The 14555-nt window shown below is 56.4% G+C and overlaps 2 protein-coding genes across 3 annotated transcripts; one reads left to right on the forward strand and one right to left on the reverse strand.

Moving 5' to 3' along the window:
* Positions 1-1693: 1693 nt before the first annotated feature.
* Positions 1694-4850, reverse strand: TRIR (telomerase RNA component interacting RNase). 2 transcript variants are annotated; one of them, XM_059918229.1, is made up of 3 exons: positions 4413-4835; positions 2436-2513; positions 1694-2131 (listed from the first exon to the last, which is right to left on the reverse strand). In XM_059918229.1, exons 1-3 carry the CDS (start codon positions 4761-4763, stop codon positions 2024-2026), a joined length of 537 nt encoding a protein of 178 aa, XP_059774212.1. In that variant the 5' UTR covers positions 4764-4835; the 3' UTR covers positions 1694-2023. The 2 variants fall into 2 exon arrangements, with proteins under 2 accessions (XP_059774212.1, XP_059774213.1); XM_059918230.1 differs by lacking the exon at positions 1694-2131 and having other exon boundaries at positions 2437-2513; positions 4436-4850.
* Positions 4851-6271: 1421 nt separating this feature from the next.
* On the forward strand, positions 6272-12469 carry GET3 (guided entry of tail-anchored proteins factor 3, ATPase). Its single transcript, XM_059918231.1, has 7 exons — positions 6272-6460; positions 7296-7443; positions 10171-10319; positions 10412-10562; positions 11311-11418; positions 11510-11707; positions 12127-12469. Exons 1-7 carry the CDS (start codon positions 6300-6302, stop codon positions 12256-12258), a joined length of 1047 nt encoding a protein of 348 aa, XP_059774214.1. The 5' UTR covers positions 6272-6299; the 3' UTR covers positions 12259-12469.
* Positions 12470-14555: the final 2086 nt, after the last annotated feature.

The following is a 14555-nucleotide window of genomic DNA, read 5'->3' on the forward strand; positions in this document are numbered from 1 at the left end:
TTAGCCTGAACACTCTTCCAAGGACCATCTTCACTGCCTGCCCCACCTCCTTCGGGACTTGGAACAAATGGTGTGGCCATTCCCGACCAACTTAAAAGTTGCCATCTCTCCCACTCTCATCACAGTCCCCCTTTCATGCTTTTTTCCCCCACCATAGAATGTATAACCATGTGGTGTTCTGTATTTTGTTTCTTGTCTGTTTCCCCCAACCAGAATGTTTGCTCCACTAGGACAGGGAGTTTGGTGTTTTGGTGCTCAGTATTTGGAATGCCCCACGCCCCACAGGCTGAATCTGGCAGTGTGAGGCTGGATAGGTGCTACCTCAGCCCTCCTCCCCCTGCCTCCACGGGTGGTGGAGGGCCAAGCACATGGTTACCACCTGATCCTGAGTCATGATGCTCCCCTGTGGTAAGAGGGACGGGAGCCTGGCCCTAGGATGGGCAGGAGTGTCGAGCTGCTCAGCATTCGTGCCTGGGAAGGCCTGGGAGATGGGCCCACAGCTGGGGGGCCTAGATGTTGCTCCAGGTCTAATAGGTTTGAAAAGGGGTCAGGAGGCAAGGGCATCTTAAAACATTTGTGGGCTCCAGGGAAAGCAGGCAGCCAGGCAGCCTTCAGCTCCAGCAGGATGAGCAATGCGGCCAGGAAGACACAGAAGTACAAGGAGTACTAGAGGGGCACTAGGGGCATCAGGTTTCCTTTAGGACGCCTTGTCCCCTGATATATCAGCTGTCATGTTCTGCAACGTGGGACAAACAAGACCCTTTGCATTCTTTCTCCTGATTATATATACGACTCGGTGGGGCGAACCCCAGCTTCCCTGGAAGGGCTACAGGTAGCTGGCAGGACAGAGCAGCCCCACGGGAATCCAGATCCTAGCCCTCTTTCCTTCCTCCACTGCCAACACCCCATCACCTCCCCTTGCCTGATCATGGCCTGGCCTCCTCCATCTCCCAGGTTCTGCCCAGACCCCTTCAGCCAGAGGGATCCTGTTAAGACATACTGAATGAAACACATCATGTTGCTCCTTACCTCACAACCCCCCCAAAGGTTTCTCACCCAAATTCTCACCCTAGCACACAAGGCTCTGCATATAACCCACCCATGCTCCTCACTCAGCCAGCTCCAGTCATAGGGGCCTCCTCAAAGCTCCCCATAAGGGCCAGGCACTCTCCCTGTCTTTATGCTGGCTGTTCACTACCCCTGGGACAGGCTTCCTCACCTCCCTCAGGACTCTGATCAGATGTCAACTAAAATAGACCCCTCCCTGCAGCCTCTATCCTGTCCTTCTTCGCAGTCACCTCCCAAAATGGCTTTCATCTGTTTGTTTCCTTCCACAATGGCAGGGAGCATGCATGGTCTGTTCTGTTCACTGCAGCAGCCGCAGGGCCCAGAAAAACCCAGGCACATGGTAGGTGCTCAGTGTCTTCTGATTTGAACAAACTGACAGCTCTGGCCCAGCACAAATGGGACTGTGAAGAGACACTGAACAAGAACACCCAACAGTGGGGGGGAAGTCAGGGGTGAGACCTGAGGAGAGTTCAGGCCTACAGGAGGTGATGCACCCTCGTTCTCCCCCCACACCCCCAAATCCCTCCCTCACTGGGCCAGATCCAGGCTTTGGTGGGTGCAGTGCCAGCCATGAGGGGAGGGCTTAGGTTGGAAAACAGCAAAGAAGGCAAACCAAGCACACAGCTCCAGCACTAGGTCAAGTTCTTTACTTCCCAGAAGTGATGGCTAAAGGGAGGGAGGAGAGGGTGAGACGAGGAAGACAGAAAGAGCCAGAGAGAGGGAGGAGCTGGGAAGACAGGGGACAGTAAACCACTGTTCTATGAAGTCTCAGGAGGCAAGTGCTCAAGGTAAAAAAGAGTCCTGGAGAATCGTCCGCAGCTGCGGCAGCTGCGGGAAGCATCTCGGTTTCCTTCTGTATATAAGTCCTTGGGGGAAAAAGGCTGCCGCGCTGCCGCTGCATTAAATAGTTATGTACATCGCAGAGTCCCAGGCCGTGGGCAGGCAGGGAGGGGGGTCATTTCACCAGGGGCCGAGTTTTATCATCATCGCCGCACTGGTGGGCTTTGTACTTTTTCACCTCTGCCATGTACTTGGCCCATGCATCACCTTTACTTGTTAATACCTGTTGGGGGGAGGGGAGGGACACACGGGGGTTGGGAAGGAGATGCCAAGGAGGCCAGGAACCAGGGTCAGGACTGTCCTGAGACAGCTGACCCACCCACAGTGTCACCCCAAAGGTCTTGGGTGTGAGGTAAAGATATGGAGAATCAAGTTATCTGGGAACATTGTTGAAAGCCCTCCTCCCCAACCCAGTACACCCATCCAAGGGCTAGATACTGAAGAGGGAGGGACAGGGCACCTGGGCCAGGAACTGAGGCTGGAAGGAAAAGGCAACGTGGGCGGCCCCCCACACCCAGCCTGCTCACCTCATCCTCCGTCTTCTGCTTCTTGGCTACTATTCCCGTCTTGAGGGCTAGTTTGTTCCCGCCTCTGCGCTTGCCCACCTGGGTGAAGGGACAGAAGACTGCAACGGTTACAGGAGCCGGGGCCCGCACTTGGCGGCGCTGAGGCCCACTACACCTTCCTAGCCCGGCCCGGTGGCCCGTCCCGACGCCGCGCCCAGCTCCACCAGCCGGCCGACCTGCGCAGCAATCAGAGAGGAGCACACGCGACTCAGCGCCTGCCCTGGGCCCATGATGCCCAGGCAGTCCTGGGCCCCCGGGCTGCCCTCCCAGGGAGAGAAAAGAATTCCCACATCGGTGGGGACGAGCGCTGTCCTCACCCTCCCCTAGTAGGAACCACACAGGCAGCAACAGCTCCCTTTATTGAGCACTTACTGTATGCTAAGCCCTGTGCCAAGTGCTTTGGATATACTATCTCCTTCCACTTTCACAGTCACCTTACAATGAAGGTTACGATCCCCATTGTAAAGATGAGGAAACATCTCTGAAAAGGAGAAGCCTGTACCCTGGATCATGCCGACAGCAAACAGTGGAGCTGGATTCAGGGTCAGGTGTGTCTAGGCCACAGAGCAGCATTCTTAACCACCAAGCGACACTGTTCCCCTACACGTAACCGGGCCTGGCCTCTTCGAGGGTGCTCCTGCAAATGGCCCCTTGATGAACAAATGAAACAGGCAGTGACAACTACTGCTATTCTCACTCACAGAGGGGCACTCGGCCTCCACCCAGTTCTCACACCAGCCCAGGTCCTGCCACTTCCCCTTCCTCAAACATAAGTCTTACTCTGAACTTTCATCCTGGTCCTCTGTTTTCTCCCACAGACTTGAGGGTTTCTTGTGCCCCAGGGGCTGCAACAGGCTTTACAGACATCCCATCCCTATCCCTCAGCCAGGCATTAAGTGACCTGCGCTGCTGGGACTATTCTCACACTCATTTTTGACGGATGAAGAAACTTGACCCCCAGTTCGTTACTATCACACCACACTTTGTTCTCCACACCACAGGAACTTGCTCTCAACACCAGAGAAAAAGCAAGCTCAGAGTTGACAATCAATATAGGTACATTTCTTTGGCCTAGAGTTTCTCAATCGCATATATTAGTGACATTTTGAACTGGATCATTTTTGTTGGGGAGGGGGAGGAGACGGTTGTTCTGCGCATTGTAGGATGTTGAGCACCATTCCTGCCCTCTACTCATAAATGTCAACAGCACTCCCTCCCCCAGTCTGACAACCAAAATGTCTCCAGACTTTGCCAAATGTGGGGATGATGTGAGGGGAATTGGCCCCAGTTGAGAACCACTGGTTTAGCCCTTCCTATAAGAAAGGCCCAGCGCTAATCACATCAGAAGATGCGATGATGCCCATTTTTGCAAGCAGGGAAAATGAGGTTAGGCCAGATCAGACGCCCCAGGAAAGCAGAGATGCCTGTCATAATCAACACAGCATACCCATCACCTAGCACACTGCCCAGCACAAGGTAAGGTGCTCAATAAATGGACACTGGACGAATGAGACTCAGGTAAGTCAAGCAAATCTCCTAGGGTCACACAGTAAGCAGACTGAGTCTCTCATCCACACAGCTCAGACTCCAGACTTGACTATGCCCCCCATCCCCATAGTGGGAGATGGTCCCAGTATCCAAAGTTCGGGATTCCACTCAAACAGGAATCCTGGTATCCTGGTTTCCCCATCCTCGGAGCGCTGTTTCCAATGGAATTCCCCCCAGCTCCCAGTTCTTGCGGGCATACTGCGGGGGTCCCCACCTCCGCCCCCAGACCTCTCTCGTCGAGAATCCAGTTTCCGAATCCTCAGCGGGTGACCCGGACGGCTCCCTCATCGGGGTCGGAGGGTGGACCTGGATCCCGATCCCCTTTCTCGAGCCCGATTCCCCCTGCCAAGGAAGGCCCTGGCGCCCGCCCCCACCCCCGCGGCTCCTTACGAAGCTGAGCGTGGGGCCCGGGCCGCCCTTCCTCTTCGGATCCCCGGGACCCGCGGCGGCGGCGGTGGCCGGCTGGTCGGGTCGCTGCGGGCCCGGGGGCGGCTCCTCCTGCCGCTGCCGCTGCTCCTCCTCCATCTTCCGCTTGAACAGCTCCAGGAAGCTGCCGTCGTTGGCGAACAAGTTCACGCCGCCCGACACCGGGCTCGAACCTGCGCCCGACACTTCATCATCCCCGCTCTCGGGCGACGTCCCGGGCCCGGACTCAGCCCATCGGCTCCCGCCGCCGCCGCCGCCCGCGGGGCCCGGCGCCTCCCGGCCCGGAGGTTCCGCCCGTCTCCCTCGGGCAGCCATTTTGTCGCCAGGTACCTCGCAAAGGATTCCGGGAAGGCCGCTCCGGGCCCGCGCTTGGCGCCAGACTTGCCTCGTCCCGGGCAATGCATGCCGGGAAGACCTGTCTGGCCCTCAGGCATCCGCAGTGGAGGCGGGGCATGAGGGGCGGGGTGAATGAGGAGTAAGGTTTGACGCTGCGCGCCGGCGGGCAGACGCCCCGCCCCGCGGATCGTTATAGCCCTGCTAGACTCCCGCAGACGTTACGCAGAGATGGTCTCTTCCGGAATGAGACTATTGTCCGCGCCTGGGGCTGTAGCTGGCTCTCGGAGTGAGGTTCCCGCTTGGGACTTGGGGGCGTATTAGCTTTTCGGGGCTAGAATCCCCTTCTGGCACCAGGGATAATCTCAGTGAGGGGTGGGACCTCGCCTGAGGCTGTGTGTTCAGCTGACACCTCGGAAGCTGGGTCCCTAACTAGGACTAACTAGAGGGCATATCTAGCCTGGGACCCCAGAATAGAAATGGGGGTGTCTCTGGATTGGGTACCTGTCTCTGGGGTGAAACTTTTATTTGGGAATAGAGACACAGCTGACTCCAAGGAGCTGGGGTCCCCATTTGAAAGTCAGGGTATTATTTTATGTGCTAGAGTACTCAAATGAAACCGCGGATATTTCTAGGCTGGAGTCTCTATCTAAGAGTGTCCACTAAGGGCCTGGGACCCAGCCTGTATTCCTGCCCAGGGCAGAGTTTCAAACAGAGAATTGCCTGAACTGGAATTTCCCCTCGGACAGAGAGCAAACTGGAAGGAGGTTTTCGGGAACAGGGTCCCTTCTACGACAAGGAGCGCAGTTGCAAGTGTTGTCCCTGCCCTGTCCTGTCCTGCATGGGGGCTCAGGGCTCACTGGACAAGGACCTGCGGACCTCGCCCACAACTGGAGTCGTCCTCCCTCTAACCCACTAGCAGCCCCGGGACCTTCTCCAGCCAACTAATCGGTTCGTTTATAATTGGTTTGCGTCAGGAGCCCGGTGGCTCCCAGCCAATTGAATAACAGAAGAGACAGACGGACCTGAGGCGGTGTTGGGACCCAGGTTGGAGAATAGGGGGGGAATGATCGACATGAAGTTGAGCCTATGGAGTCAGGTCAGGGTGGACCTCGGATCTAACTTCTTGAAAAAGGTATGCAACGGGTGTTTGGCCGGTTGCTAAGGAGAGGTTGGCGGCTACCGGGACCTGAGAGTGATTGGTAAAAGTAAGAGAAGATGTAGCCAATGAAAGGAGCGCTGCAAGACTTAGGGGCCAATCAGTAAAGGGGAGTAACCTAGGATGTACCAATATGTTAATTAGGCAGGGGGAGTCTTTGAAGAAAATATAGACAAGAGGCTGACAAGCCGAACCTTGGAAGGGGAAGACGTTGGAAATATAGCTTCTATTAGCTCCTAAAAGTTAGGCCATGAGAAAATTAATTCAATCTTCTGGCCTTGATGGGGTTGTGATAGGAAATTTCCCCTGTAGGTGCTTTGCATGGTGCGCTCCGCTTGATCACGTGAGCCGGTTCCAAGATGGCGGCGGGGGTGGCCGGGTGGGGGGTTGAGGCAGAGGAGTTCGAGGATGCCCCTGATGTGGAGCCGCTGGAGCCCACGCTTAGCAACATCATCGAGCAGCGCAGCCTTAAGTGGATCTTCGTCGGGGGCAAGGGTGGTGTTGGAAAGACCACCTGCAGGTACGGAGGCTGCGGTGGTGGCCGGGAAAACGGGTGGGATGTACCACAGGGCGAAGGGGAGGCCAAGGACCGCGTCTTCCACCACCAGACGGGCAGGAGGGCTGGGCCGGGGCCTTCCGGGTTGTACTCTTCGGAAGTTATCTGGAGCAAATGGAAGCTACCTCCTGAATGCAGGCCTGGCACCCTCTGCGTTGGACCATCCCTGTTCAAGGGCTGAACCACACTGGATCCAGCGCACGGGAGCCGGGAGAGCGTTTAGATGTCCCAATCAGCTAGACTGTACCACAGTGAGCCCAGAGTAGGGGGAGGGGCACCGGGGCAAACTATCCTAGTCTGGTGAACCTTGCCATTCTATGCCCACGTGGGGGTGGGGGTGGAAGGCGGGAGAGAGGGCACATGATCAGACTACCCATTCAGCTGGGAAGAGGGGGAGGGGTCCCCGGGGCAAATTACCCTGGACAAGTGGACTGAACTATCGAATTTAGCAGGAGGTGCAAAGGACCCCTTAGCTTAGCGTTGAGGGAGGGGACACAGGGTCAAGCTGGCTGGATAGCTGGACCATGTTACTTTGCCAGCAAGGAAGCAGGCATCAGGTGGGACGGACACATTCAGCTGAACCTTACCACTATATAGCCAGCTGGAGGGCTCAGTAGGTGAGGTCTGAGAGGGTCCCTCTGCAGGGATTGAGGCTTGATCCCACAGTCATCCGTACTCTTCTCTCAAGGCCCTTGCTGATCCAGGTCCCCTGCTCCGGGGACCCTTCTTCTCCCCATGCAGACCTAAGGAGCAGAGCCTAACCCTTCACTTCCCACCTTTTGGCCTTTCCCTTGCCCAGCTGCAGCTTAGCAGTCCAGCTATCCAAGGGGCGGGAGAGTGTTCTGATCATCTCCACTGACCCAGCCCACAATATCTCCGATGCATTTGACCAGAAGTTCTCCAAGGTGCCTACCAAGGTCAAAGGCTATGACAACCTCTTCGCCATGGTGAGTGCAGCAGGGCTCAGCCCCGTCCCCCACACCTTCAGGCCTTTCCTGTGAACACCCACCATCAGCTACCATGTCCTGCCCATTCTCCGTCCTCTGTCTCTCCACTTTCACTCCTTCTTCAACATACCCACAGGGGAACGAGTGAGGAACGTTTGTGGAGCAGAAAGGAGGCCAGAGTGACTGGAGCTTAGTGAGCAAGGGAAGGGGGGGAGACATCAATCAGGACCACATGGTGTAGGACCTTGCAGCCCACTGAGATCAGTTTAGCTTTGTTTCCAAGTTAATGGGAAGCTGTTTGTTTTAAGCAGAGTAATGTCATGGCCAAATTAGTTTTCCAAAAAGTTCCCTGTAGCTCTCATGCAGAAATTGGATTGTAAGTCAAGGATGGAAACAAGGAGACTGGGGCAGTGACCAGGCTACGAATGGTGGCAGCCCAAAATTGGGAGGAGGGGAGAGAAGTGGTCAAATTTGGGATGTATTTTGGAATTAAAGCAAGTTAACTGCTTGGTTGTAATGGGTGAGGGAAAGAAATGAATTAAGTATAAGTACATGTCTTAGTTGGCTCCCTGGGCAGCTGAGGTGGGGAAGACTGTGAGAGGAGCAGGTTTAGAAGGCCAAAAGTCAGGAATTTTATTTGGCCACAGTGAGACCAAGGTGCCCACTGGTCATCCAAGTGGAGACATCAGGACAGCAGCTTAGTTATGTGAACCTAGAGCTCAGAGGAGGTTGGTGTTGATTTGAGAGTCATTGTCCCAAGGGTGGTATTTAAAGCTGTGTGAGTGGAGGAACACGTGAAAGAATAGAGAGGCCCAGAAACAACCCCGGGGGCACATCAGCATTTAGGATCCAGCAGAGGAGGAGGAAGAACCATTGAAAGAGGCCAAGAAGGAGCCACAGGTGAGGTGGGAGGAAAGCCAGAGAGTGTGGGCTCCTAAGCTCCAGGAGGACAAAGGGACTCAGGCAGAAAGGTTGTCAGCTCTAGCAGGCACGTCAGTTTTAAGCAGATCACCCTGGGAATGGGGGCAGAAGCCTGCCTGGAATGGGTGAGCTGAGGTGGACACAGTGATCACCATGATGGGAGCAGAGAAATGAGCATGGCCATCCCTGGAGGGGGAAGGGAATGAGGGTTAAGGAAGGCTTTTCTGAGGAAGGAGATGCTAGAGCATGTTTGTTTGCTGCTGCACATACTTCAGGGAATTCCCTGGCGGTCCAGTGGTTAGGACCCTGGGCTCTCACTGCCAAGGGCCCAGGTTCAATCCCTGGTCAGGGAACTTAAGATACCACAAGCTGCGCGGTGCAGCCAGAAAAAAAAAAAAAAAGCTTCAACTGGGAGGGACAAGTGATGTTGCAGGAAGGAGTAAGGATACCGGCTGAGGACGGGCCTCAGGCAGGCGTGAGCTTGCTCCAGCGCACAGACCCAGGACTTGGGCTCTGCCAGGACCAGGGGCTTAGAAGGAATGTGGGGGGAGTGGGGCGTTTCCTGGGGGGAAATGAGGGTGTTGGCAGCCAGTGGCTTCGCTTTCTCACTGAGGCACAGGCGAGGCACAGGCCTCAGCAGAGGGTGAGGGACACACGGGCCAGAAGGGGTTTGAGGAGGGAGAAGATGTGGCATTAACATTCCCATGGGTGGATTTTCTGGCTCGTCGAGTGCCTGTTAGAGATTTGTGATCAGAAATGGGGAGCAAGTTTGAGTTCTTTGTCTGGGGTGTTCCCCTGATGTTCACCTCGGTGTAGCCATGCCAATGAGCTGCGAATAACCAGGGTGGGGCTTTTGCCAACCACAGAGGGAGAAGGGAGTGTTTGCAGAGGCATCTTGTGGAGACTGGGCTGAATAAGAGTGCCGCCCAAGAGGGACACTTACGGTGAACAAGCGGGCAGAGGTGCGGGGATGAGGTGGCCCAGGAAGGTCTAGAATAACAGGAAGTGAGAAGGCTGGGGTCAGAGAGTGGCCTGGTGACTAGGAACAACCCATCAAGGGTGTGACTGTGGGGGGGTGATGTGTGGACAAGCTCTCTGCAGGGAAATGACCTCTGAGGCCAGGGAGTGGAAGGCTTCGCCACAGGAAACATGAAGTCAAGTAGAAGAGGTGACACAGGCGGGAGAGAGAGAGGCAATGAGTGCAGGACGGGCCAGGGACCCCAGGCTTGCTCATCCCCTTCATGGAATCTGCATCCATGTTGAGGACCTACTCTGTGCCAGACACTTCCAGGCACTGGGGACACAGCAGTGAACAAGACAGAAAAACCTTTGCCCTCATGGGGCTGGCATTCTGGTTAGGGAGACAGGCGATAAACATGCTAAGTAAACCATGTGAGGAGAGGCCAGATGTTAAGAAGAAAGGAAGGCAGGGCAGAGGGGGCTAGGGCTGCACTGTTAGATTGGGCGGTCAGGGAAGACTCATATTAGAGGAATGATCTGGAAGAGGTCACAGGCCCGGGTCAGGGAACAGCCCGTGAGAAGGCCCTGCAACGCACTCTGGCTTCCCTCTGGGGCACTGAGCACAGTTGGCGATTTTCCATCTGCTTGTGGAAGACTTTAACAATCTGTGCCACCACCCGAGACCTTAAGCGCCTAAGGGAAGGGCCATGGCACCTCAGGGGTCTCCCCAGCTGTGACCTGATGAAGGGCTGTGCTCAGGGCGCCCCACAGGCTCCCTTGGGCTCCGTGCCCAGGTGGGAAGGCTCCAGCAACAGCAGTCTGAGTCTTGACCCTCTCGGCCCCCAGGAGATTGACCCCAGCCTGGGTGTGGCGGAGCTGCCGGACGAGTTCTTTGAGGAGGACAACATGCTGAGCATGGGCAAGAAGATGATGCAGGAAGCCATGAGCGCCTTCCCAGGCATCGACGAGGCCATGAGCTATGCAGAGGTCATGAGGTCAGGCCTGGCGGGGACTCTGGGTGCCCGGCGCTGCCTGGGGCTAGGGTGGAAGAGGGGGCGGAGCGGGCCTGATCCTCATCTCCCTGCAGGCTGGTGAAGGGCATGAACTTCTCGGTGGTGGTGTTCGACACAGCGCCCACAGGCCACACGCTAAGACTGCTCAACTTCCCCACCATCGTCGAGCGGGGACTAGGCCGCCTCATGCAGATCAAGAACCAGATCAGCCCCTTCATCTCACAGGCAGGCAGAGCCCCAGGGCATCCAGGAGTCCCCTGAGTCAGAGTGGGCCTCCGGACCCCCAGATGTGCAGTAACAAAGGCATTTCCCACATACGCTCTCACTCAGCGCTTCCCAATGGGTGGGATGGATCTTCACTGCGGGGGGACTGTCCATCCTACTCCGCAGCACTCAGTGTCCCCGCCTCCACCCGCTGAGTGCCCCAGACAGAGCTTGAAAGCACATATCCCAGAGCCAGGTGGCCCGGGTTCAAATGCTTTGCACTCTGGTGTGACACAGCTGTGTGACCTCAAGTCACTTCCCCTCTCTGGGCCTTCTGTGTCAAATGGAGAGCATGTGAATCCCCCCATGGATTATTATTAGCACGACATGACAACCCTGATGCCTTCACACTTTCGCACACCACTGCCACCTCCTTGGTTGTGTGTGGTCCCCCGGCGGGGACCTGTGCCTCAGTCACATTTGTGGAGCACTTACTGTGTGCCAGACACTGTTCCAAGCACGTGACATGTCATATAGCACAACAGCTCTACACATGGGGAAACTGAGGCTCTGGGAGGTCAAGCTAACCTGGCCACAGTCCCGCAGAAATGGCAGAGCTAGGGTTGGACCCCTGCGATCTGCTCAAGGGCCCACACCTTTAACCACTGGGGGGGTGTCAGGAGTCGTCCGCCGGGTGTCTAGTGAGCCCAACCCAGGGAGTATAATGCACCCCTGGTAAACCATGAGCCCTCTCACATCGTCCCCACAGATGTGCAACATGCTGGGCCTCGGGGACATGAACGCAGACCAGCTGGCCTCCAAGCTGGAGGAGACGCTGCCTGTCATCCGCTCCGTCAGCGAGCAGTTCAAGGACCCTGTGAGTTGCGGTCCAGGCGGGCGGCGAGAAGCTCGGGGGAAAGAGACAGGGCTGAAATCTGCCCCTCCCTGTCCTCTCTTGGATCCTGCAGGAGCAAACCACCTTCATCTGTGTGTGCATTGCTGAGTTCCTGTCCCTGTATGAAACGGAGCGGCTGATCCAGGAGCTGGCCAAGTGCAAGATCGACACGCACAACATCATCGTCAACCAACTCGTCTTCCCTGATCCCGAGAAGCCCTGCAAGATGTGTGAGGCCCGCCACAAGATCCAGGCCAAGTACTTGGACCAGGTGCGCACACCCACCCTCCCACCCAGCCCTCATACCTCTGACCCTGGAAGCTGGGGTCTGGCCCAGCCCAGCCAAGGCACTGCTGACCTTTTACCGTATTCTATGACCTTTTGCTCCAGCCCACCTTCTGTTCCTTGCCCCAACCCCCTGCCCTTCACCCACTGCTTCAGACCTTCTGATTCTGGCCTTCACAGACTGGCTGGCCTGGCCTGGATACCTCTCACCCTGGGGAGTGGGAGGTCCAGCCCAGTGGTCTCTGACCTCACTGGCGCCACTCCCACCTATGTCCCTGTGAAGCCCTTGCTCATATTCTCTCCCTGACTCTGGGAGACCCCTAGCCCGACCCTTTACATTGATCACATTCTGTCCCTGCCCTGTGGCCCCTGACTGCTGCCTTCTGCCCTCTGCCCCTGCCGCAGATGGAGGACCTATATGAAGATTTCCACATTGTGAAGCTGCCACTGCTGCCCCATGAGGTTCGGGGGGCAGACAAGGTCAACACCTTCTCTGCTCTTCTCCTGGAGCCCTACAAGCCCCCCAGTGCCCAGTAGCACCACCACCAGCCCCAGCTGCTGCCATTTCACACTCACCCGCCACCCACCGGGGCAGAGTTTGCACAAAGTTCCTCCATAATACAGGGGAACCACTTGGGGGAAGGGAGGCGGGGAGGGGGTCTTTTCCCCCTGGTGGGGCTGGGGGAGCTGTAGCTGCCCCCGCACCTCTCCCCGCCTCTCCTCCCTCAATAAAATGATCTTAAACTACTGTGGATGTTGACATGGGGGGTTGGGGCCTAGTACCTCCATGTACAGTTGCAAAGGTTGTACACTGCACAGAGATGTCACATCCAGAGAGGCATAGATGTATGTTTAGGTCTGTCACAACAGAGACCGAATAGAGATGTGTGTTTGTTGTGGTAATTTTGGAAGGAGGGTTCTTCTGTAAAGGGGTGCCTTTTTCTAGCTCTATATGGGTAAGGGTGTCCTCTGGGGCTGTAAAGCCTGGAGTAGAAGAAAGGGGCATCTGCCCACTTCCTTCAAGGCTCAGAGCGTGGGAACTGGGAGGCCCCTTGGCCAGCCCCAGGCTGGTGGGGAGCGGATTAGGTTGGCAGCGGGCCCAGCACTGCCTGCTGTTTGGTTTGGGAATTAGTGGGCACCCTGGGCAGAGGCTGGGCCTGCCAGACTGCGGATTAACAGTCTCCACCCCCACCCCCCAATTCCTGTTACATGGAATGGCATCAGCCCCTCCCAGCACAGGGCTGCAACAGGGGGGCTGATTAAGGGGCAGGATGACAAAGGACTCAGGCTGGACGGGCCCTGAAGTCTTGTCCTGCCCCCAGAGCAGTCTCACTGAGTGGCCTGCCGCCTGTTTCCTGCAGTTTGAGCTTCAGTCCCCGTATTCCTAAAATGGAGACAGAAGTGTGGCCATTCATAGGACCATGGCACAAATTCACCTGACCCTGGAAGGGTTAGCAAACCAGCCTAAAAGGCATAAAGCAGCCTCCCTTCTCTCCTTCGCTCCTCCCTCTGCCACTGCCTGGACAGTCGCTGTCATCCCCAAGACCCAGGACTGGCATGACCTTGGACGTTTGCAAGTTCCAAGCTGGAGCTGGATGGAGGTGGAGGGAGAAAGGGGGTGACTGAGGACACCCATGAGTCAGGAAGTGGTGTTCACAGAGCACACCCAGGGTGTGTATGAGGGGAATGCAACCACGAGCCTAGACGTGTCCCCCCAATTCAGTCAGGTGTACACAAGCCCGTGTGGGCACGTCCACATTGAGGAAGTGCTTGTAAACGAACGAACATGGCAGTGCAGCCCATGGCAGGACCCCAGGCTCCCAACCAAACTGCCTGGGTTCAGATCCCAGCTGTGCCATGAACAGGCTGTGCGTCCTCTGAGCCTCAGCTTCTCTACCTTGATAGCGGGAATCAGAGCACAAACTTCACATTTCCTGCTTGTGAGGACGCAATGAAATGAAATAGGTAACGACTTTACAATGGCCCCAGGCATGTACCTGCCAAGGACTATTTGTTACTATTCACTGTAACAATTAGTAAGCACGTGAACTAGCCTGGGCAACCCGCCTCTGCCCCAGCAGGAGTCCAGCAGTCAGAAGTGTGTGGGGACAGGAGCTGGGGGAGGGGAGATGAGCACGGGGGTCGATGGGGGCTGTGGAGGGGAGGGCTGGCTGCAGTATGTGAGGATACATCCAAGGGAATAGGGGCCTCTGGTCAGGTATGGAGCCCATCAGCCTGAAGCCTGTCCGCTCCCCAGTTCCCGTAGCTAGCAGAATCACCCTTCATCCTCTTTTATGTACTGTCCAGCAGCTGGATGGCAGAGACACGGGTCCGAGGACAGCCAGTCCGGGCTGGTTCCTAATTACCCCGGGCTGGGCAGACACCTGCCAGGTTAGGAACACAGCGTCCTGGCTGGCCGGACCTTCGGGGGCAGGATCGAGCGGAGCCATGTGCACTCCTGGTGCTGGGGTGGACTTGAGAGGCTCAGGGGCACCCCAGGGCGCCCCTCTTGGAGCCGGAACCCTGAGCATCTGCCCCTCCCACACTGGGCTATGCATTCAAAGGTGAGGATGGAGGGCTGTTTGTGCCAGGCTAGAGTGCCCCCTTTGTAGGTGTGTCTGTGAAGGGAGAACACCTATCCTGTATCCATGCCAAATGTGGGGACAAGGTTTTGTGTCCCTAAGCTTGTGTGTTCATGGCAATGTCCAAAGCGTCTGAGACCCAGGGTGTGTGTGTGCCTGCCCGTCGCCGCCCACAGTGAGGGGGTGTTGGGGAAGGTGTGTCTTACGTATTGATGTACAAATAAATGCAGGTAAGTTTCATAAGGGGTTATG

This window comes from Balaenoptera ricei, chromosome 3 (assembly GCF_028023285.1).
Source record: "Balaenoptera ricei isolate mBalRic1 chromosome 3, mBalRic1.hap2, whole genome shotgun sequence".
In the NCBI taxonomy this organism is placed as follows: domain Eukaryota; kingdom Metazoa; phylum Chordata; class Mammalia; order Artiodactyla; family Balaenopteridae; genus Balaenoptera; species Balaenoptera ricei.

What these genes read in the sequence shown, in the direction of transcription:
- TRIR (XM_059918229.1), bottom strand. Translation starts at nt 4,763, where the DNA reads ATGGCTGCCCGAGGGAGACGGGCGGAACCTCCGGGCCGGGAGGCGCCG. An exon ending in CGGGCCCCACGCTCAGCTTC is followed by an intron (nt 2,514 to 4,412) that starts GTAAGGAGCCGC and finishes CCCTTCACCCAG; the next exon opens with GTGGGCAAGCGCAGAGGCGG. An exon ending in AGCAGAAGACGGAGGATGAG is followed by an intron (nt 2,132 to 2,435) that starts GTGAGCAGGCTG and finishes TCCCCCCAACAG; the next exon opens with GTATTAACAAGTAAAGGTGA.
- GET3 (XM_059918231.1), top strand. Translation starts at nt 6,300, where the DNA reads ATGGCGGCGGGGGTGGCCGGGTGGGGGGTTGAGGCAGAGGAGTTCGAG. An exon ending in ATGACAACCTCTTCGCCATG is followed by an intron (nt 7,444 to 10,170) that starts GTGAGTGCAGCA and finishes CTCGGCCCCCAG; the next exon opens with GAGATTGACCCCAGCCTGGG. An exon ending in AGGCCAAGTACTTGGACCAG is followed by an intron (nt 11,708 to 12,126) that starts GTGCGCACACCC and finishes CCCCTGCCGCAG; the next exon opens with ATGGAGGACCTATATGAAGA.